This window comes from Bos indicus, chromosome X (assembly GCF_029378745.1).
Source record: "Bos indicus isolate NIAB-ARS_2022 breed Sahiwal x Tharparkar chromosome X, NIAB-ARS_B.indTharparkar_mat_pri_1.0, whole genome shotgun sequence".
In the NCBI taxonomy this organism is placed as follows: Eukaryota; Metazoa; Chordata; class Mammalia; order Artiodactyla; family Bovidae; genus Bos; species Bos indicus.
The window spans coordinates 59,685,838-59,710,532 of record NC_091789.1 but is presented as its reverse complement, the minus strand read 5'-3'; the positions used below and the strand labels follow the sequence as shown (position 1 = coordinate 59,710,532).

Sequence of the window (24,695 nt, the reverse complement as noted above, 5' to 3'; positions counted from 1 at the left end):
CTGCCCCTAGAAAGCTCTGTTACCTTGAGTGAGTCAACTTCCTATCTGAGGCAATCCCCGAAGGAGCTAACAGCTGGAGGCAGCTTTCCAACAGTGCTCTCAGCAGCTCATCCAAAAAGTCCTTTATTGAAATGGGAGACAGGCTGTCACATCACAGAAGCAGCACAGGAACCAACTCTTTACTCTTGCCTGCTTGCTAAGTAGCTTCTGTCCTATCTGACTCTTTTCGACCCCATTGACTGTAGCCAATGTCCATGGGATTCTGTCCATGGGATTCTCCAGGCAAGAATACTGGGGTGGGCTGCTGCGCCCTCCTCCAGGGGACCTTCCCGACTCAGGGATCAAACCTGAATCTCTTTCATCTTCTGAATTGACAGACGAGCTCTTTAGCACTAGAGCCATTTAGGAAGACAGCTTTACTCTAAAAATGGACAATTAAAAGTAAAAAATTAAGCATTTGTCCAGTCTTTCCTATATGAATTGTATTTCCAAGCAGCCAAATAGCCAATGGGTTATGAGGATAAATTATATACAGAGGGATCCAGTTAATAAATTATAAGAAATGATGAGATTAGTTTATTATTGTTTTTCAGCCCTAAAAAATATTTTTTTCAGACAATAAACACCAATTAATGAAACTTAAAAGTGAAAAATTGATGGGAAACTTTATAGGGGAACATTCAGGCTGCCTCTACTTGAACCCACTGATTAATTTGAACATCACTGAGTGTTAGTATATACTTTCTGATGTGTTGCAATAGGAAGAATACAGCACCATCTCTGAGCATTTCTGCTTTAAAAAACTTTGTACTGGAATCTAATGAAGACTTTAGAGCCAACTTATGGTTTATAGTTATGTTAAATTTATTCCTCTAAAGAAAGGAGCAGCCTAAGTAACAACAAAAATAAGCAAAGAGACAAATGAGAATGTAGGACTTTCAACAATACAAGTGACTTGATTAATTCAACAGCTCAATAGAAGGAAGAAAAAAAAAGAGAGAGACTGTTTTAGATTAAAGACACATAACCAAGTACAATGTGTGCGTCTTGTTCGGATCTAGATTTAAACAAACCAAATGTAAAAAGACATTTTTTGAGATAATTGAAGAAATCAGACTATGGGCTGGGTATTGGAGAACATCAAAGAACTGTTATGAATTTTGTTTTGCTGAAAGTGGCATTGTGGCTATATCTTTTGGAAAATGTCCATATTTTCAGAGAAGAATGAATTACATAGGATAAAATGAGGTGCTGTTTGAAATTTGTTCTAAAATATACAAATAGAAAAAGAAGAAAAGAATATATAAAGTAGGTATAGAAAGGTTTTAATTTTAAAAAATTTTATTGAAATATACTTGATTTACAATGTTGTGTTTGTTTCAGGTGTACAGCAAAGTGATTCAGTTTTTGAACGTGAGTAATAAGTATCTGGGAATTCATATCATTCTTTTAATTTTTGTGTATTTAAAAAAATTTTAAGATACCAAAAAAAAAAAAAAAGCAAATGACCAAGGAGGGGAAATAATGCTCAAAGGACATAAATATACAATAAACATTTGAGAAGATATTCAGTTTTACTGAAAGGGAAACACAAATTAAAACATTGAGACAGTAATTTTTATTCAAAATATTGGAAAAAGGTTAAAAGATCAAAACTTGGTCATAAGGTTAAAAGGTCAAAACTTGGTCAAAGGTTAAAGGATCAAAACAAGATCATAGCACTTGTTGTTATGAATGTAACAAAATAGCTAACTTTCTCAGAGGGCAAATTGTCCCCATTTTACAGTATTTATTAAGAGTAAACCACACACATGCTTTTAGACACAATATTCTTTTTTTTAATATAAATTTATTTATTTTAATTGGAGGCTAATTACTTTACAATATTGTATTTGTTTTGCCATACATCAACATGAATCCACCACGGGTGTACACATGTTCCCCATCCTGAACCCCCCTCCCACCTCCCTCCCCATCCCATCCTTCTGGGTCATCCCAGTGCACCAGCCTGGAGCATCCTGTATCCTGCATCGAGCCTGGTCTGGCGATTCGTTTCACATATGATATTATACATGTTTCAATGCCATTCTCCCAAATCATCCCCCCTTCCCCTCTCCCACAGAGTCCAAAAGACTGTTCTATACATCGGTGTCTCTTTTGCTGTCTCGCATACAGGGTTATCATTACCATCTCTCTAAATTCCATATATATGCGTTAGTATACTGTATTGCTGTTTTTCTTTCTGGCTTACTTCACTCTGTATAATAGGCTCCAGTTTCATTCACCTCATTAGAACTGATTCAAATGTATTCTTTTTAATGGCTGAGTAATACTCCATTGTGTATATGAACCACAGCTTTCTTATCCATTCATCTGCTGATGGACATCTAGGTTGCTTCCATGTCCTGGCTATTATAAACAGTGCTGCGATGAACATTGGGGTACACGTAGACATAACAATATTCTGTAGAAATAATTGTACCAGAAATTCATGAGGATGTACAGATCACGGCAAGAAAAAAATTCAAACAACATGAAATATCACAGCTGCGGAGAAGGAAATGGCAACCCACTCCAGTATTCTTGCCTGGGAAATCCCATGGACAGAGAAGCCTGGTGGACTACAGTCCATGGGGTCACAAAGGGTCAGACAGGACTGAGCAAATGAGCACTCACACCCACTATATTCATTACTATAGAACTGGTAACTGGACTAAGAACTCATAAACAGCAGTTTTAAAAGCAGAATATAGAAAACCATTCTTGCTAACTCCTCAAAAAAAAAAAAAAAAAGTTGTGTACAAGTTACTTTACCTTTCTATTATATACTTTCTATCATGTGAAAGAAAGAAAACTGTAAACCTATTTTGTATAATTCATTCATTAAGAGCCACGAATATAATATGAATGATTACAATTAAATGTGAAAATATAAAGCACAAAAAAAGAAAAAAAAAAGAAATATCACAGCTGCTAAATCACTTCAGTCGTGTCTGACTCTGTGCAACCCCATAGACGGCAGCCCACCAGGCTCCCCGGTCCCTGGGATTCTCCAGGCAAGAACACTGGAGTGGGTTGCCATTTCCTTCTCCAACGCATGAAAGGGAAAAGTGAAAGAGAAGTCGCTCAGTCGTGTCCGACCCTCAGCGACCCCATGGACTGCAGCCTTCCAGGCTCCTCCGTCCATGGGATTTTCTAGGCAAGAGTACTGGAGTGGGGTGCCATTGCCTTCTCCGGAAATATCACAGAGGAATGGTCAAATAATGGTTCATCTGTATTACTGTGAAGATCGCTCAGTCGTGTCTGACTCTTTGCGACCCCATGGACTGTAGCCTACCAGGCTCCTCTGTCCATGGGATTTTCCAGGCAATAGTACTGGAGTGGATTGCCATTTCCTGCTCCAGGGAACTTCCCGACCCAAGGATCGAACTCGGGTCTCCCATATTGTAGACAGACGTTTAACCGTCTGAGCCACCAGGGAAGTCCATTATATTTTAAAAAATAAATACAAATGTTTTTTCTATAATCAAATGGTGTATGTTTGTTTAATAGTACAAGTGTAAAAATGCAAGTAAGAAAAAACGGAAAAACTCATAATTCCGGACCTGGAGATAACATCTTGAAATACATCATTTCAGGTGTTTCTCATTGTGGGGGGGGGGGGTGTGTGTGAGAGAGAGAGAGAGAGAGAGAGACTACATGCATATTTATACATATATGTATGTACTTGCTTTTCCAATAAAAATAGGTATCACGTTACACAATATTCGGTGACCTCCTGTTTCCTTAATTTCCTCATAAATATTTTCCACATGAATAAATTTTCATCTGCAAACACGGTCCTTAAGAACTCCATAGTATTCCGTTTTGTGGATACTGCATAACCTAACCCCCATCTCCTACTTGCGGTATGTAAGTGCATTCCAATTTCTTCTTTCATAAACAGCCTCCCTGCATGCTTGCAAAGATTTGAAGATGATTTGCCAATTGCCTTCTGAAAAGTTCTGGCTGCTTCTGGAGGCATTTGAGGCAAAATAGTCTGAATGCTTTCCCATCACGCGAGCCTGCCTGCTATCTCCCCAGATAGCAAAACTGTAGTTTTCAGAACTTCTAAGACTTGTCTTATCCTGCCCGTTAGTCATGCCTCCGAACTGGGACTCTTCCAGAAATCCCTACACCCTCTCCCTCCCCTCGCCTTATTCCTGCCCCTCCCCATGCGCCCGCCCCCTCCCCCCCGCGCTTTCCCGCTCGGCGTCCTGGCCTATGGCAAACGCCAAGAATTAATTAGGGGCGGGGATCAAGGAGCGGCTGTCAGGAGGTCGCCATATTTCTGTACGGCCCCGCTGCCGGCTCGGCAGTCTGCGGGTTGGGAGAGGTGCTGACAGGGCGGGGCCACTGCGCGGCTCTGCCGGCCTCACCCCTCCCGCCCCGGACAGGTGGCTGTAGCGCGCCCCGCCCCCGCCAGCTGCGGGTGGGAGCAAGCGAGAGCCAGTCCCGGACGGCCGGGCGAGTAGTCCGGCAGCGGCAAAAGAGTATCCTGGCGGCCAAAAAAATGCTCCTGTACCGAGGGGCCCCCGCGGGCCCTGGCGCGCCGGGTAGCGCGCTGGCCAGGCCGGGCAGCGGCCCGCAGGCCTTTGGGATCCGCTTGAGCACGGTAGGTCGGGGGCCCGAGGGGGCGGACGCGCGCGCGCGGGCCCCGGGGCTGCGGGGGGCGCGCGGGGAGGGCCCGGCGGGCCGAGGCCTCACTCGGGACGGGACCTTCTCTCGCCCCCAGATGAGCCCTCGCTACCTACAGAGCAACTCCAGCAGCCACACGCGACCCTTCAGTGCCATCGCGGAGCTGCTAGGTGAGTGGCGAGGGCGGGCCTGGCCGCGATCGCCCGAGGCAGAGGTGCCAACGTGGTACCGGGGACGCGAGAGGAATGTGCAGAGCCGCGTGGGGAGGGCCGGGGCAGGGGTGGGGGCGTCGGGACCGGTCTCGGCTTCGCAGGCGGCGGAGGGGGTCGGCTCCGTCGCCAGGGACGAAGTTCCGCAGATAAAGCTGAGGAAACAAGATGTGACCCAAGAGTTAGTCCCGTGTGGTTTTTCTCTCTGGCCCGTGACGTTCCAGGCGCTTTAGGGTAGCTTAGTTAATAATCAAAAGGAGATGCACACAAATTTCGGGCCCCGAGGCAGCTGGGCTCCACGGGGGCCAGCGACACACGGAGGGCGCCAGGCTAGCAAAGGGGCATGAAGAAAAGTCTGGAAAACGGAGTTCTTTAACTTTTGGGACCAGAGAGTCTGGGAATGATGGGACATCTCTTAAGAGATGACACGAGTGCATTTGGCTCCCTGCGACTGTGGAGCGCTGGGTCCGCGATCCAAGAGCGCCCTCGCACCGCTGGAATGAATAACTGAGCACTTAACCTCTCGCTCCACCGATGTTTGCTTTTAAAGCGTTTTCAGTTGATCCCTTGAAGCCAAGTACACCAGCTTTTGCAGTAGTGTGCTAAATACTGTGTGGAAAGCAAAGAAGAAAAACATTCCTGGACAAAATGGCAGAAGCATACCGAGCACATTGCAAATGTTTCAAAAATTATGGCAAGGTGTTTCTGGGGCAAAGTAGCACAGAACAGAATCTTGAAAATGGTTTCAAAGCTCCCCCAAATGAGCCCCAGGCTCCACTTAAGCAATCGCTGTGGCCCTGCAGTGTGAATTGTCTTGAGCGAGAAGTCAGTGGGCAGCAGGAGAGATACTTGCAAGGGTGATGGGGAACTAGGGTGATTATTTTCACAGCAACACAGAATGCTTACAATATGTATGACTGTTCGTTAGAAGGTGAAGGAGAAAAACTGACATTGCCCCGTTTTGAATCCTAGAGAACAGGGACTGTATTTTTAAGATTTTGCACCATGCCTTGAGGGAAATTCTCAGTGGAGTGAGATCTAGGTGCATGTGATTTACAAAAGAGAAAAAGAGGGGAAAGCCACCAATTTACTTAGTGAGAAATGAGAGACAGAAGCTTGTTCCCTCACAGTAGCACTGTGCAGAACCATGTATACCTATGCTGTGCTGTGTACTGAACTTGATGGGTGATTTTTAAAGTGTTCATTTGTAGTTTTGAATATATATGATTTTTGCCTTAAGCATTAACTTAAAGAACCTAATTCCTGTCTAAGCTGACCCATACAAGTGCAAGTATACAGGTGTATTATATACATACACACACATGCCTGCACACATAGATACCAACACAAATTAAAACCAGTCACAACTATCTGTCATATTAATAATAGAGAAAAGGGAGAGCAAAGTGTTAACTAGTAATCTGAAGCTTTCACTTTAGATTTTCCTTCAGTAGTTTTCTTCTCCACTTATGCATTAATTTTCTGGTGAACCATTCATTTGATAAATATTTATTGAGCATTCACTGTGGTAGATACAAAAATGAATACAGCATAGGTTCATCTTCTAGTAGGGGAGAGAAAACATGTACAGAGGTTTATTCTTTGTATAACTGCAAAACAGAAAGTGATATATCGGCAAAGATGGACACATTGGGTACGGTGGGAGTCCAAAGGAAGGAGGGGTGACATCCAGCTTACCAGGAAAAGGAGAGTTAGGAAAGGCTTTGGAGAGGTGACATTTGAGCTGAGATTTGAAGGATTGGGACATGTGGGCATGGGTGTGGGGAGGGAGGGCATTCCAAGCAAAAGGAACAACTGCATCCACAAAGTCATGAAGAATACTGAGTAGCTGAGTTTAATTGGAACATGGATGTCATGAAGAGTTAAAACTATAGGTCCTTAGAGAGTTTACATGGAGCTTTCACAAATATATTTTTAACTATACCTTTTGGGGTAAATAGCAGCAGCATCACCATTGTCATCATTATTCTCATCTTGTAGATAAGGATACATAGGCTCAGATAATTTAGTTGACTTTTCCATGATTGTGTGTTTATTAAGTGGCAGACCCAGGACTTAAATGCAGGTCTTTTTACCCCTAAGTACTAAGTAGGGAATGAAGTTAGAATGGTGAGCTGTGACCAAAATGAGACCGGGAGGCTCCGGTACTTGGGCTTTTAATCTGAAGTTTTCTGATCAAGGGAATATTGTGGTCAGAGCTGTGCTTAGGGAAAGTTAATCTTGCAACATTGTATAAGATGAATGGGAGCAAAGAGGGACAAGGCTTTGAAGGACTAGGTAGGAGGTTACCACAACAATGCAGATGAGAGGGAACAGACTGTAAACTAAGAAAGTGACAATGGAAATAGAAATATGAAGATGTAAGAGAGACTAGGGGTGTATAGTGTAAGAAAGAGAGAGGGACAAAAAATGACTTTCATATTTCAAACTTGTCATTTGAATGCTGACACTGTGTGTGTGTTTGTGTGTATGAGAGAGAGGAGAGAGGAAGAATAAGCTTGTGTCAGAAGATGATGACCTTAATTTTAGATGAGAGCAGTTTTAGATACTTCCTGGATGTCTGGGAGGGCCACAGCTTGGCCCTGACAACCTTGCAGGAATTGTCATAGGCCATTCACCTGGAACAGGAGGGGATGGGTGGAAGAGCTATATCAAAACCAGCTATCTCCCACTCGCCATCCTGTCTCTCCAGGGATGCTGTCATGGGACACTTTCTCATTGCCTCCCAGGTTAGAATGAGCTGTGAAGGTTCAGTTATGATTTTTTTTAGACCACGGGTCAGTCACATGGTTAGGGGATAACATAAAGTCCCTGAGACTTGGTTTCTCATGCTGTTACCTACATGGTGGCTGAGGGGAGTTAGAGTCCTCCCACTGAGGGTACCATGGGCTAGGTTAAGAGATTATTTGGGATCTGAGAGCACAGGAGACTGTGTGAGCCAAGTGAGGGGATAAGGACATCCCAGGATTTGGTAGTGTAGCTCTCACCTAAGTGGTGGGCCAAGGGAGTTGAATAGGAGTTCTCTCTACCCTGCCTGGTCATAGGCCAGGTGGGCTGGGCCATGGGAGAAGATAGATTCCGTAAGATTTGATAGCATGTGCTATGTGTTGATAACATTTGAAAGGTTAAACAGAAATTGAAACCAGCTGCCAGATTGGTACCTTTTTTATTATAAGTTCATCTATTGAGGCCAACCTGTTATTAAAACTTCATTTGTTGAGGCCAAGTGGAAGGCTACTTAAAACCAAAAATAAGTGCAAAGCTGTGCTTACTGCTGCTGGTCTGTCTGCTGATCTCTTTTCCCCTGCTGCCCCAGTTGACCCTGGCCTCTGCTGTGCCCTCTCCCCCTTGTATTCTACCCACTTCCAGCCAAGGAGATAAAATTTCTAGCTGCTCCTGGTTGTTACCTTAAAACTGTTTGTAGGTTTCTGTTTTAAAAAAAGCACCTAGTAAAGTTTGGGCGAAATTGACAATAAAACCGGGGGCTGGGGGGCGGGGAGTGATTTTTGTGAGAGGCTTGCAAGCTGGTTCATTGACTATATGGTTATATAAATGCAGAATTGGAATTGATATGCATTATATGTTTGAATTGTAAATGTTCATTAAGTGTTAGGGGAAAAAAATCCCTCTATGTCCCAAGTTTTCAAAGTAGAAATGATGTCCTGTTGGTTGACAAGTTAAGGGCATCAGTCTCAATGGCCTTGACTGCCAGTAGCCGTGATTGATAGGTTCTAAAACAATTCAAGGCCTACTTGCCAAGTAGTTTTTTGAAACAATGTAGGTGCCTTCACAATCCTGAATCCTGTCAGTTAAAGAAAAAAACCTGCTGCCTTTTATTACAAAGTAAAACACTGTCTTTCTGATAAAGGCACTATTGCATGTCAGACTTAACAATTCCTGCCAAAAGTTGGTCCACTTGATTTATCACATGACACAAGGCTTGGCCCCACGTAGTCCTTAAAGATTGACTCTATCAGACCTTTGAATCCCCTTCTGGGGCTATCCGTGATGCCCTAATGCTGTTAAGACTTTCTGGGTTACAGTCAGTGACAGTTTTATCAGTAATTCTGGCAACACCATTGTGGCCCTTGAAATTAATCTGTCTTGTTTCGTTTGATGGACATTCCACACATTTAAGTGGTTGTAACTGATACTGTTAATTGTGTTACAAAAACTGGTATTTTGAATATGTGCAACACTTCTCTTGCTAAGTGATGTTCCCCACAAAGAACTGCCATGATTTGAACATTGGTAGTGGGATGAATATACAACCAGAACCCCACCCAGATCTCCCAGCCCAGCCACACGGTATCAGTAAATCAATGTAGGATCCCAGGGAAAGGGGAGTGGGTGGGAGGGAAGGCCTTTGTCTTGTTTAAAGAGCCAGTAAAGGCAGGAGTGCTTGAGGCACCAGTCCAACAGATTGCACAAACTGCCCTCCCACTCCAGCCAGTGAGCCCTAATGAGACTTTTGTACCACGTGTGTCGATGACTGGCAATTATGTAAACTGGCACCTGTGGCAAAAAGATGTGACTATTTAGCTAATGTCATCCCCTGGGGTTGCAGACATGGCACATATATTAGAATATGGCTATATTTGATGTCTTTGGATTCTTGGATAAATAACCCATTGTGAAGACCTAACCCAGAAAGAATTGTAAAACTTTCTATATATTTTTCCCTACTTTAATTCTATGTTCTCCATTTAATGAGAATTAGACAGTCTCACCTTCAAGACTATTACAGAATACCTAAGCAGACTCACTCTTCTAAGCATGCTTGTTACATCGTTTGGATCTAGGCAGGCAGTTAGTGTTTTGGTTTTAACCTCTTTCAGTGCCTCTCATACTATAAATGGGGATGGTGATAATATCTGTGTTCTTTAATGGAGGAGGTGATATAAAAGAAAAGTAAAAAATAAAATCTTCGCAATAAACTCTAATGTGTGTGGTGTGTATCTATTTGTAACAAAGTTGCAGATTCGACTCTTCTCCATAACCACCCTTTACTGTATATGTCTGTGAGCAGTAAAGTGGCTAAAAGATAAGAAGTTAATAAGACAAAAATGGGGCAAAATGCTTTGTATATGGAGGACTTACTTTTCCCATAATCCGTGAAGTTTGAAGAGAAAAAGGCAGATTGCACATCAGTCATTATATGAAATCTAGAAATCAGCTTCATAAACCCATCTGCTGTCAAACCTTTCTTCCCCCATACCATTAATGCTCCCTGCTCACCTTCTGGGACATTCACATGAAGGGAATAAATGACAGTTTCTATGTCTTAGGGGCACTGAACTAGAGATTTTAATAGAATATTAGAAAAAGAGATCTAATATCACAGATTTCTACCTTTTGCAGATAATGCTGTAGATCCAGATGTATCCGCCAGGACGGTCTTTATAGATGTTGAAGAGGTCAAGAATAAAACTTGTTTGACCTTTACTGATGATGGATGTGGGATGACACCTCATAAACTACACCGAATGCTCAGGTAAAGATACCTTCATTCTTTTTCTCTTGTCTTGAGTTCATGAACTCTATTTAAGGCTTAATAATTTTCTTTTAATATTTTCCTTCCTTTTAATTCATTCAACAAATGTTTATTGAGCAGCTGTTATGTGCCAGGACACAGGACACTCTTCCTGACCTCATGGGACTAGAGTCTAGAGTCTAGACTAGAGTCTAGCTGGCAATTCAGACAGTCAAGTATTAATCATAACAAAAAATCATAGGTATGATGATAGAAAAGTATAGGATGCAATGAGATAACTCATCAGGGGAGCCCTATCTGATCCAGAAGGTCAGGCAAAGCCTCTTAGATGAGATGATGTTTAGGCTGAGATCTAAGGGGTGATTAGTAGAATTTAATGAGGTAAAGGTACAAGGGGGCAAGGGTGAGAGTCCAGGCAAAAAGAACAGCAAGGTTAAAGACCTGGAGGTCTTCATTGATCTGAGACCTTCTCCAATTTGTGTTAACTTAAATTCACTCTTAGAGCGAATATTGGCATTACTCTTAGAGTATTGGCATTATAACAGTTTATAGATTAGAACCATGGACATTCCCAGGTATAATCAAGCCCCACAAAAGATACAGAAGACGTCATACACATAATCTTTGAAAGTTTTGCAGAAGAATTACAGTCAGGAAATTCTCTTTTCTAACTGCTGAAGCTGGTAATATAGATTTCTGTTGCCAGTGTCAATTCATTTAATTACTTTAAAAGGTTTGTAATTAAGAATGTAAGTTTGTACTTTATTATCTTCATATATCACTCAGTGAAAGATGAGAGCTTCCTTAACTCTTTCCTTCTTGCTTCCTTTTTGAGCAAATGAGGTTTATTACTCTCCATGTGTGGAGAAGGCAATGGCACCCCACTCCAGTGCCCTTGCCTGGAAAATCCCATGGACGGAGGAGCCTGGCAGGCTGCAGTCCATGGGGTCGCTGAGGGTCGGACACGACTGAGTGACTTCACTTTCACTTTTCCCTTTCATGCATTGGAGAAGGAAATGGCAACCCACTCCAGTGTTCTTGCCTGGAGAATCTCAGGGATGGGGGAGCCTGGTGGGCTGCCGTCTATGGGGTCGCACAGAGTCGGACACGACTGAAGCGACTTAGCAGCAGCAGTAGCAGCACTCTCCATGTGGCTTCCTGCACTAGTGTGTGAAGCATGAGTACCAGTGGAGGAGGGCAAGGGCTCTGAACTATAAAAATGGAAGAGATTTATTTGGTTATAGTTCTCTTTGAAGGTATTCTAATTCTCTAACCCTGTTTCTAGGGAAATCTTTTTGAGTCATCAAACAAGTGAAATTTGGGCATAACCAATTATAAAGTTGGTTATATTTTACCAGTCAGCAATCTGTGTACCATATGTCTCAGATCCTCATAATTAAAAGAATATCTGGGGAAAGCTTCTAGAAGTGAAATAAGAACATGGCCAGTATGTTGGTGAAGGTATGGAGTTGGCCCTATTTTTGAACTTACAGCCTCACTTTTATCACCTAAAGTTAATATTTTATATTATGAAAAATAGGATTTTAGGTGGGGTGGAACCAAAATATTTATGTCTAAATCTGTATGTACTAGTTTTGTTCCTAAAATCACCTATCTTCTTATTGATTCCTTCCCACCACACGTTATCCTAGTGATATGGGTGTCAAATAGTGGGCACAATGAATCTTACCACCTTCTATTTTGTTTGTGGAACTAGATATGTGAGAGTTGGTGCTTACAATTATAAGGCAGGAAGAAGGGAAGAGGATGGCTTCAAAATAATTGCAACAGTAATTGCAACAACTTTTGTTCTGGGCTTCCCTGGTGGCTCAGATGGTAAAGAATCTGCCTGCAATGCAGGACACCTGAGTTCAATCCCTGATTAGGGAGATCCCTTGGATAAGGTAATGGCAACCCATTCCAGTATTCTTGCCTAGAGAATGACATGGACAGAGGAGCCTGGCGGGCTACAGTCCATGGGGTCGCAAAGAGTCAGACACAACTTAGTGACTAACACTGTCTCTTTTGTTCTAGATTCTTTCACCAAATTTTTACTGAACACCTACCTATGTGAGAGTCACTGGAGATAAAGGGGTGAACCAGACAGACATGATCCTTGTTGTCAAGGGGCTGGCAGTTTAGTGAAAAAGATACAAAATAATTGACTAGTAGTACAACTACATAGGTTATTCTACTAGTGGTTTAAGTGCTGTGAAGGAAAAGTAGTTTCTATGAGAGTATATAGCAGAGGGATCTAATCTAGTCTATGGAATCAAAAAAGATGACCATGTAGAAATGACATTTGAGTTCAGATATAAAGGATGAATATCATTCATTCAAAATTTTGCTTCCTTCACAAGGAACAAAACAGGCAGAAACTGTAGTAACCATAGGATTTTTTTGACATTCTCATGCCAAATATGTTTCCCACTAATTTGAGCTGGGCAGTTGTTCCTCATATTTAAAAATTAATTTTAGAGAATTTAAAAAATTTGTATTGAAATGTAGTTGGTTTATAACGTGTTAATTTCTGCTGTACAGCAACCTGGCTCAGTTATACATACATATATACATATATATATATATGTATATATGGGATAAACCATGATGGTTTATCACAGGATATTGAATATAATTCCCTGTGCTATACAATAGGACTTGTTCATCCATTCTATGTATATCAGTTTGCATCTGCTGATCCCCAAATCCCAATACCTCCCTCCTCCTCTCCTTGGCAACCACAAGTCTGTTTAATTTTAGAGAATTTAAAAAATGAGTCCTGCCTAATTGATATCTATAGGACATTTCATCCCAAAACAATGAATTTCACCTTTTTCTCAAGCGCACATGGAACCTTCTCCAGGATAGATCACATCCTGGGCCATAAAGCTAGCCTTGGTAAATTCAAAAAAATAGAAATCATTCCAAGCATTTTTTCTGACCACAATGCAGTAAGATTAGATCTCAATTACAGGAGAAAAACTATTAAAAATTCCAACATATGGAGGCTGAACAACACGCTGCTGAATAACCAACAAATCACAGAAGAAATCAAAAAAGAAATAAAAATTTGCATAGAAACGAATGAAAATGAAAACACAACAACCCAAAACCTGTGGGACACGGTAAAAGCAGTCCTAAGGGGAAAGTTCATAGCAATACAGGCACACCTCAAGAAACAAGAAAAAAGTCAAATAAATAACTTAACTCTACACCTAAAGCAACTAGAAAAGGAAGAAATGAAGAACCCCAGGGTTAGTAGAAGGAAAGAAATCTTAAAAATTAGAGCAGAAATAAATGCAAAAGAAACAAAAGAGACCATAGCAAAAATCAACAAAACCAAAAGCTGGTTCTTTGAAAGGATAAATAAAATTGACAAACCATTAGCCAGACTCATCAAGAAACAAAGGGAGAAAAATCAAATCAACAAAATTAGAAATGAAAATGGAGAGATCACAACAGACAACACAGAAATACAAAGGATCATAAGAGACTACTATCAACAATTATATGCCAATAAAATGGACAACGTGGAAGAAATGGACAAATTCTTAGAAAAGTACAACTTTCCAAAACTGGACCAGGAAGAAATAGAAAATCTTAACAGACCCATCACAAGCACGGAAATTGAAACTGTAATCAAAAATCTTCCAGCAAACAAAAGCCCCGGTCCAGATGGCTTCACAGCTGAATTCTACCAAAAATTTAACACCTATCCTGCTCAAACTCTTCCAGAAAATTGCAGAGGAAGGTAAACTTCCAAACTCATTCTATGAGGCCACCATCACCCTAATACCAAAACCTGACAAAGATCCCACAAAAAAAGAAAACTACAGGCCAATATCACTGATGAACATAGATGCAAAAATCCTTAACAAAATTCTAGCAATCAGAATCCAACAACACATTAAAAAGATCATACACCATGATCAAGTGGGCTTTATCCCAGGGATGCAAGGATTCTTCAATATCCGCAAATCAATCAATGTAATACACCACATTAACAAATTGAAAAATAAAAACCATATGATTATCTCAATAGATGCAGAGAAAGGCTTTGACAAAATTCAACATCCATTTATGATAAAAACTCTCCAGAAAGCAGGAATAGAAGGAACATACCTCAACATAATAAAAGCTATATATGACAAACCCACAGCAAACATTATCCTCAATGGTGAAAAATTGAAAGCATTTCCTCTAAAGTCAGGAACAAGACAAGGGTGCCCACTTTCACCATTACTATTCAACATAGTTTTGGAAGTTTTGGCCACAGCAATCAGAGCAGAAAAAGAAATAAAAGGAATCCAAATTGGAAAATAAGAAGTAAAACTCTCACTAGTTGCAGATGACATGATCCTCTACATAGAAAACCCTAAAGATTCCACCAGAAAATTACTAGAAATAATCAATGACTATAGTAAAGTTGCAGGATATAAAATCAACACACAGAAATCCCTTGCATTCCTATACACTAATAATGAGAAAACAGAAAGAGAAATTAAGGAAACAATTCCATTCACCATTGCAACGGAAAGAATAAAATACTTAGGAATATATCTACCTAAAGAAACTAAAGACCTATATATAGAAAACTATAAAACACTGGTGAAAGAAATCAAAGAGGACACTAATAGATGGAGAAATATACCATGTTCATGGATTGGAAGAATCAATATAGTGAAAATGAGTATACTACCCAAAGCAATTTATAGATTCAACGCAATCCCTATCAAGCTACCAACAGTATTCTTCACAGAGCTAGAACAAATAATTTCACAATTTGTATGGAAATACAAAAAACCTCGAATAGCCAAAGCGATCTTGAGAAAGAAGAATGGAACTGGAGGAATCAACCTACCTGACTTCAGGCTCTACTACAAAGCCACAGTTATCAAGACAGTATGGTACTGGCACAAAGACAGAAATATTGATCAATGGAATAAAATAGAAAGCCCAGAGATAAATCCACGCACATATGGACACCTTATCTTTGACAAAGGAAGCAAGAATATACAATGGATTAAAGACAATCTCTTTAACAAGTGGTGCTGGGAAATCTGGTCAACCACTTGTAAAAGAATGAAACTAGACCACTTTCTAACACCATACACAAAAATAAACTCAAAATGGATCAAAGATCTAAACATAAGACCAGAAACTATAAAACTCCTAGAGGAGAACATAGGCAAAACACTCTCTGACATACATCACAGCAGGATCCTCTATGACCCACCTCCCAGAATATTGGAAATAAAAGCAAAAATAAACAAATGGGACCTAATTAACCTTAAAAGCTTCTGCACATCAAAGGAAACTATTAGCAAGGTGAAAAGACAGCCTTCAGAATGGGAGAAAATAATAGCAAATGAAGCAACTGACAAACAACTAATCTCAAAAATATACAAGCAACTCCTACAGCTCAACTCCAGAAAAATAAATGACCCAATCAAAAAATGGGCCAAAGAACTAAATAGACATTTCTCCAAAGAAGACATACAGATGGCTAACAAACACATGAAAAGATGCTCAACATCACTCATTATCAGAGAAATGCAAATCAAAACCACTATGAGGTACCATTTCCCACCAGTCGGAATGGCTGCGATCCAAAAGTCTACAAATAATAAATGCTGGAGAGGGTGTGGAGAAAAGGGAACCCTCTTACACTGTTGGTGGGAATGCAAACTAGTACAGCCACTATGGAGAACAGTGTGGAGATTCCTTAAAAAACTGGAAATAGAACTGCCTTATGATCCAGCAATCCCACTGCTGGGCATACACACTGAGGAAACCAGAAGGGAAAGAGACACGTGTACCCCAGTGTTCATCGCAGCACTGTTTATAATAGCCAGGACATGGAAGCAACCTAGATGTCCATCAGCAGATGAATGGATAAGAAAGCAGTGGTACATATACACAATGGAGTATTACTCAGCCATTAAAAAGAATACATTTGAATCAGTTCTAATGAGGTGGATGAAACTGGAGCCTATTATACAGAGTGAAGTAAGCCAGAAGGAAAAACATAAATACAGTATACTAACGCATATATATGGAATTTAGGAAGATGGTAACAATAACCTGGTGTACGAGACAGCAAAAGAGACACTGATGTATAGAACAGTCTTATGGACTCTGTGGGAGAGGGAGAGGGTGGGAAGATTTGGGAGAATGGCATTGAAACATGTAAAATATCATGTAAGAAACGAGTTGCCAGTCCAGGTTCGATGCACGATACTGGATGCTTGGGGCTAGTGCAATGGGATGACCCAGAGGGATGGTATGGGGAGGGAGGAGGGAGGAAGGTTCAGGATGGGGAACACATGTATACCTGTGGTGGATTCATTTTGATATTTGGCAAAACTAATACAATTATGTAAAGTTTAAAAATAAAATAAAATTAGAAAAAAAAAATGAGTCCTGGATTAAGTATAATTATATGTATTGGACTTTATTTCTGATCATATCTTGAAACAAACTTGAATCAGTTAGAAGGTCCCATTTATTTAAAAGAGATTATTTAGTCCAATTCTAACTTCTAGCCAGGGATTCCATGTACCACAATTTGTTCTAAAATAGTTGAATATTAGAGGTAGCATTGAAAACTTTTATTAAGTATATTAATTTTTCTGTTTGGGGGTCATATTCTTTTGTATTTGGAAAAAATAACGGAGGTAATCATGCAAAATCATTAAGCCTACAGAAATTCTATTTGACTTATAACATTTATTATAATCTTATTCACATTTTCCAACTTTTTATGCTACCCTTATATTTTCAGGCTAATAAAATAGTTATGTAAGTAAGCAACAGTTTCTGCCATAAATACAAAATCTCATGAAAATTAAGGTAAAAAGAAAAAGCCTATCATTAAATTCCTTTAAGGTTCAAAATTAATTCTGTTTAGCTTATGGGGATAGTGTGTGAACCAACTAGTCTATATTCGGCTGCCTTTGTTGGAAAACCTCTTTTAAGAAGTGTATTTCCTAATAGGTCTGTTCTTCTAGAACAACAGCCAGAGAATAGCAGTATGCTTAGTATCCTTTCATTATTTTATGCTACACATTATATCACCAGTACATTTAGAGAACAGCAGTACTTTCCCTTTTATGTCCATGAATTTGCTAAGGTTTTTTTTTTTTTTTAATTGATCAGAGTCCCAGTTTAAATTTACCTCTCTAGATTCTAGAGTTGACTTTTTTTAAGGAACTTGGAAAGAAGCTGCTATTTTCCTGGATTCCACTCACAGAGCCCACTTGGTGTGTAAATACTGTTGTCTATTTTATTAAGGAGATAGAATAGGACTTACTTGGTGAAGAGAAATCACCTAAGACAAAATGTCTATGGAAAATTAAAGAATCTGCTTGTAATACAGGAGACCTGGGTTCAATCCCTGGGTCAGGAAGATCCCCTGGAGAAGAGAACGGCTACCCACTCCAGTATCATTGCTCAGAGAATTCCATGGACACAGGAGCCTGGTGGGCTACAGGCCATGAAGTCTCAAAGACTTGGAAACAACTGAGCGACTAACACACATACCAAACTATATAAGATTCATTCCTACAATTCTGTTATTTATTGTGAATACATTTATGTTAGGCAGCGATTTGATTGGTATCTGGCATGTATTCTGAGATTTTTCAGTTAAATAGAAAACCTAATACGGGAATGCAAGTGGAATAAAAGAACACAGAGGAAGAGTTAAGGGTAACGTAACAACAAAAACAAACTGAGAGCATCCAGCTCCTCTCATCTCGTTCTTATCCTTTGGCATTTCTGGTTCTTGCCCTGCCCCACTACCTATCTTTTCAACCTTAGGTAGTCTTAGTCGGTAAAGAATATGCCTGCAATGCAGGAGACCCAGGTTTGATCCCTGGGTTGGGAAGGTCCCCTGGAGGATAAAATGGCAACCCACTCCAGTATTTTTGCCTGGGAAATCCCATGGACAGAGGAGACTGGCAGGCTATGGTCCATGGGGTCACAAGGGTCGGACATGACTTAGCAACTTCACCACCACCACCATATAAGCTAAAATACAATGAAAGTTTATAGTTATGAAGGGGAAAAGATGATAGATGGCAGAACAAGCAGAAATGGTAAGGAAATTAAAGAAGCAATATAATCTCCCTATTTTCACCACTTTCCCTTGACCACCTAATTGAAGCTTAGGTAGAATTCAGTTCAGTTCTGTCGCTCAGTCATGTCTGACTCTTTGCAGCCCCATGGACTGCAGTGCACCAGGCTTCCCTGTCCATCACCAACTCCCACAGCTTGCTCAAACTCATGTCCATCAAGTCAGTGATGCCGTCCAGCCATCTCATCCTCTGTCATCCCCCTCTCTTCCTGCCTTCAGTATTTCCTAGCATCATGGTCTTTTCCAATGAGTCAGTTCATCGCATCAGGTGGCCAGAGTATTGGAGTTTCAGCTTCAGCATCAGTCCTTCCAATGAATATTCAGGGCTAATTTCTTTTAGGATTGACTGGTATGATCTCCTTGCTGTCCAAGGGACTCTTGAGAGTCTTCTCCAACACCACAGTACAAAAGCATCATTTCTTCAGCACTCAGCTTTCTTTATGGTCCAACTCTCACATCCATACATGACTACTGGAAAAACCATAGCTTTGACTAGACGGACCTTTGTCAGCAAAGTGATGTCTCTGCTTTTTAGTATGTCGTCTAGGTTGGTCATAGCTTTTCTTCCAAGGAGCAAGCGTCTTTTAATTTCATGGCTGCAGTCCCCATCTGATTTTGGAGCCCAAGAAAATAAAGCATTATTTTCTTGGTAGCATTAGAGAAGGTTAAAGTCCAAATAACTCTGTAGATCCATTTCACATGGTAGGTAAGATTACTGTTTATAAAGAACCCTGAGTTTTAGATATGCATTAGATCTGAAGTAGAAGTAGATGATAGCATATGACCATTCTGAATGACTTCTAGAGTTTAAAATTGAAGTTTTTTTTTTTTTGTTTTTTTTTTTTTTTTTTTTTGAGTGTTACAGCTCTATTTTATTTAGAAGATAGCAGGAGAATCCACCCTCGAAGAAGAGAAGAGAGTGGAGGAGCATGCTAGCACGTGTGCATGGGGCGGGGCTGGTAGAGAAAGAGAGAAAGAGCTTACACACATGGGAGAGAAAGAGAAAGAGCACACATAAGCAGGTGGGGGAGAGGGAGAGGGAGAGGGAGAGAGAGAGGGAGAGAGAGAGAGAGAGAGAGAAATAGACAGACAGACAGACAGAGAGAGAGAGTAAAAAATTGAAGTTTGAATACTACTTTGTAAGTTATATTATACACATAGTGTGACATTTAATCCTCCTCACAACCCTGTTGTTTTTAGGTAATTCTATCACAGGAGGGAAAGGAATGCTTGAATCTTAACCAGCTTCTTTAAGTTTACTTTCTGGATTGCTAAGGCCTATAGACTGCAGAAGCTCAATGCTCTTTTGGTATTTTCAAAGGAAGTTCTACCCTAGAAATTACCTTTTTATGTGATTGGATTTATTTGCTGGATACACAAAGGTCTTTTAAAGTGTCTCATCTCAAGGGACACAATGGTATCCTGTAACACTTGAAAATGAAATGGTGATCCTCCTTCCTTAGTGAGTAAACATAAACCCCCACCTCCAGGAAGTAGAAATCAGGTGTGTGTATGTGTGTGACTCAGTTCGTGTCCGACTGTGACCCCATGGACTGTAGCCATCCAGGCTCCTCTGTCCATGGAGTTCTTCAGGCAAGAATACTAGAGTGGGTGGCCATTCCTTTCTCCAGGGGATCTTCCCAACCCAGGGATTGTACTTCACCCCAATTAAAAGAGTTGGAGCCAAGGCCAAGCTGCTCAGCCATGGCAGGTAAAGCATCTATTTTACTGATGTTGGAAAAACATCTGATCTGTAATATACGAAATCTTTCCTTACACTGTAAACCGTGAGGGCAAGAATCATGTTTCTTATATTAACAGTTGTGTCTCCACTGCTTAGCATGATGCACAGGACATAGTAGGGGCTCAGTAAATATTTATGGAATGGATGGTAGTGTACAATTTTGGAAACTTAGTCCATCTAGAGAGAACTCGTCCTTAAAAAATTAGTTTTATTTGTCATGAGAGAAGATATATGAAGGTAATACTTATTTTCTAGCTTTCCATGTCTTTAATTTTTGTTTGGTTTGGTCATTTTGTTGTGTGTTTGGATGGAAATAGAAGAAAGGGGAAGGATCTAGCTCCTAGATTAAGCTGATCCTAAGGGGCCGCAGAGATTGTTGAGGTGGCTTTGTGAAAGGCCCTTAGTAAAACACGAGAGACTTTATACTGCAGCTGTTTGCTGATATTCAGAGGCAGAACTACCTATTTTTATCCCTTGGCCACATTCCAATGAACTGTCCCAGCAGATGGAGCAGAGGGTAAGAATTGGAAGTGTTATCCTTTGAGTGAATAGTTGAAATTTGCAAGATACATAACCTCTGACTTTGCAATTTCTAGAGAGTGACATAACCAGGTTAGGGATGCCTACTCTGCCTCATACCTCTGACTAGTGTCAGTATCTGGTACTCTCGTTACCCTCTCTCAGGTGTACTCTGAGATAACTACCCTGCTCATCTTCCCCTAACTTTTCTATTAACAGAGCTCTTTTATCTAAACAAGAAAGGCAGCTGTGCCATAGCCTCTGTTAGTGAAAAGAGGCTACCTTTACCTTTATAATATGTGACTCTAATGCAGTGGAAGTGTTTATGTACACACAAACCACACAGGAAAATCAGTGCCATTACCCCATGGTTATTTCCTATGTTTTCACTTAATAGTTTTGCCCAGAAATACCAAAAGGAAGAACTTTTTACAAGTGTTCTTCATTTGTAAGCCAAACATTTGGCCTACCTATCTTAGGATGCTCTTTTATCTTTCTGATTTCTTCTGATTTCTTTTTTCTTGTGTAATTGCAGCTTTGGCTTTACAGATAAAGTCATAAAGAAGAGCCAGTGTCCCATCGGAGTTTTTGGTAATGGTTTCAAGTCAGGCTCCATGCGGCTAGGAAAGGATGCTCTTGTCTTCACCAAGAACGGGGGCACTCTCACTGTTGGACTCCTATCACAGACGTATCTGGAATGCGTCCAGGCCCAAGCAGTTATTGTACCAATTGTTCCATTCAACCAGCAAAACAATATCCTTTCTGGAAATGGGAAATGTTAGTTAAAAATTAGTCTAAACTGACAATTTTGATAGAAACCTCTTTCTTCAGGTCAAATCCAGCTATCAAAAGTTTTCATATTTAAAGAGGTATTCAGATGTCTTAAATTTAACTAGAATTTCACCCTATTAAACATTGTTAAAATAAATGGATCATTGGAAGAAACAGAAATGTTTTAGTTATTTTGCAGTTTTCATTGTTATATGATTTGATCTATATACTCTCTCCACCCCCTCACCACTCTTACAGTACAGTTCCTGGGGCCTTCTCTCTTTTTCCCCCTTAAAAGTAGTTATATTTGTGTCACCCTCCTAGAAACATACTGTTCATTAGCTTATCTGACAGCTGAATAGCTGATTTTTCTGTAACTGAGCAAGCTATTATTTTTGTTAGATACCAGGTTATCTTTACGCAGACAGTATAGCAATAAAGTTTGAACTCATTGCTTCCAAAGAGTCTAAAAACTCAGACTTTGATCTGTTTCTTAAGTATAGGACCGTCTTAATTTACATGGAATTTTTGAAGCAATATTCTGCAGGGGTAACTGATTTTGGTATTAGTCTCTATAATCTTTCTGCATTTCCCCCTGCTTCCCTTTCTTCGGAAGCAGTAATGTTCATGCTTTATATCTTTATGTCTATATTTTGTCTAAACATGAAACCCAAAAGGCAGATCTTCCTGTAATAGCATCTTCTGAAGATGATAATTTTTCTTTGACTATACTTGGTTTTACAAAAAATGATTATTACTGAGGATTCCTTGCCTAGCCTAGAAGCCATCTTGAACTATTCAATTTTCAACAGTGAAAATGACCTGCTGTCCCAGTTTGATGCCATCCCAGGCAAAAAAGGCACTCGTGTTCTCATTTGGAACATCCGCAGGTATGGTATCCAAGAGTGATAGATTCTAATAAACAGAAGCAATACAACGAAGCATGTTTTAATAAATCTCTTCTATAGAGAAGCAGAGTAGATAAATTTTGATACATGTTTGTATCTCACTGCATACTTTTCCTTAACTTTCTTAGAACCACAGCTCTGTTTGAGACAGTGCTTCTTAGTGGTAAAATATGCAGCTTAATAATGTGGAGACCTGTATACATATCCTGAAGCTGTTACCATCAAGATAGTTCAATATTATTCTAAAATCTTCCAAATCCATTATAAATATCTATTGTGTATTCAAAGACACTGTTTAGAGGTAGGTCAGTGATAGTTATTTCACCTATTTGACAGTGAAAATGAAGTATAAGGAAGAAAATTTAGGGTAACAAAGCACAACACAATCTTAAAATAATAAGGACATGTGTATTTGTGCTTTCAGAGTAGTTGGATCAGAAGTAGAAAAATCTTTGAAGCAGATAAATTTGAACTATAATGAAGTTGACTTCAGGTCATATGTTTAGAGCTAATAAAGCTACCTAGAAATAGTTTAGGATATGTCATTTGTCTCACCTTGTCATGTTAAATGAAATAGTGTCCATTGAAACCAAAAAGCCTTTAGTATAAAATAGAAGTGCTACTTTTATGTTTAATAGAATACAGTATCAGATATATTCATGCAGTATCAGATATATTCATTCTTCTTTTTCTCCATAGGTCAAGTATTTTGCCTCATTTCTTAGTTGGATAAAACTTAGTTAAAAAACTGTGGTGGTCCATATAGAAAGTACTTTGAATTAAAAAAAAAAAAGTAAGGTAATTTACATCCTCCTGTGTCCTACTAGGAAAACCTCAAGTAATATAATTTATATTATAAAGGATCATTTTCTTGAAGCATTTCAAGTGATTTAAACGCATTTTCAGCAGACTTTTCTCTTTGTATATTGTTTCTCAGTTTATGGTACTAGGTGTTACATAAATAAGATTCCATGGTCAAATAACTTTGGGAAGAGCTGGCTTAAACAGAGCTTACCACATAACTTTATTATAGCACTTCTGAGAGGCTCTAATATGCTAACATTATTTCAACATACAGTGAAAATATTTAAGAGAGCAATATAGTATGCAGTTTCCAAATTTTAAAAAACTGTCTCTCCAGACCTCTTTTCCTTGGACAGTGAATGGTGAGGGCCATGGGGGACAGGAATCTCCTCAGAGTACATTTGTTAGAGTGGGATGGGTAGCAGGAATCAGGATTATCCTGGAAAATATAGAATACACTGTTATAATGACCCGAGCTTTATACAGGATATGTATGATAGTGGCTCTGGTTCAGCCCTGAAAAAGGAGCTATGTTTTCAACACAGCAACTCTGAGCCTCTGAAGCCTCAAGTATGAAGAAGGTGTCCCTAGAGCTAGAGGTGGCTTTGGAAATCAGAAACTGTCTCTCCAATTTTATTTGATTATACAGACTTTATATCTTTATTTCATATTTAAGAGTATCTTGGGGGACTGCCATTACACAGAACAAATTTGGGGAACTGTTATTCTGATATATGTTTTTTCTCTGTAATCCATTATTTGTTTGGAGTTTTTTCCAGTAACAAAGATGAGTCTTGCCTTTTTCCTCCTGGCAGTTGTTAGTGATGTAGCCTAGGGTCTTGGAATAGACCATATTTAAGTGACCTGAAGGGATTATGAGAAGAAATATCCTTGGGAAAGGAATATGAGTACTATTATATTTAAATGACAATTATATAAATGATCTCCTAGAAGACTAATAAGGATATGTTGTTTCTATCACAACCTTTTTTTTTTCTTCTAAGAAATAGAATTAGATCTGGGGAAATCTTACTAGTCCTTATACTATTACTGAAGTTAGAAAGAGTAGATTTTGATTCATCTGTTTATTCAGTTGGGGGAAATCATGTGGAATGACCTACCTGACAATTCTATATTAAGACCCTGCATCAAGGATAGCTGCTGTAGCCATTTGATTTATCAGATCACTAACATCCCCACCTGACTTTTTTTTCTTTCCTTTGCTACTTAGTATCACACCTCTATGAAACATATCAGAATTGTTTAGACCGGAAATACCCTTAAATATTGTGTGATCTTCAAAGCAAGTAAGACATAGTTCCTTTGAACTGGTAGTCAGGGGAAGAAATAGGTATCTGAGTTTTGGCTCATGTTGTTTCTTTTCTCTTGGGTTCCTAGTGCATTTTTGTCC

General features: G+C 39.8%; 1 protein-coding gene across 3 annotated transcripts in view; it reads left to right on the top strand.

Moving 5' to 3' along the window:
• The first annotated feature begins 4,331 nt into the window (after nt 1–4,331).
• MORC4 (MORC family CW-type zinc finger 4) overlaps nt 4,332–24,695 on the top strand; it is a 69,365-nt gene continuing 49,001 nt past the window's right edge. Inside the window, exons 1-5 of one of the 3 annotated variants that reach the window (XM_070784601.1) lie at nt 4,332–4,654; nt 4,775–4,847; nt 10,269–10,401; nt 21,337–21,555; nt 22,316–22,462. In XM_070784601.1, the coding sequence (XP_070640702.1) occupies nt 4,553–4,654; nt 4,775–4,847; nt 10,269–10,401; nt 21,337–21,555; nt 22,316–22,462 (674 nt within the window). In that variant the 5' untranslated portion in view covers nt 4,332–4,552. The remainder of the gene's footprint in view (nt 4,655–4,774; nt 4,848–10,268; nt 10,402–21,336; nt 21,556–22,315; nt 22,463–24,695) is intronic. The other 2 variants (XM_070784602.1, XM_070784603.1) reach the window with 2 other exon arrangements.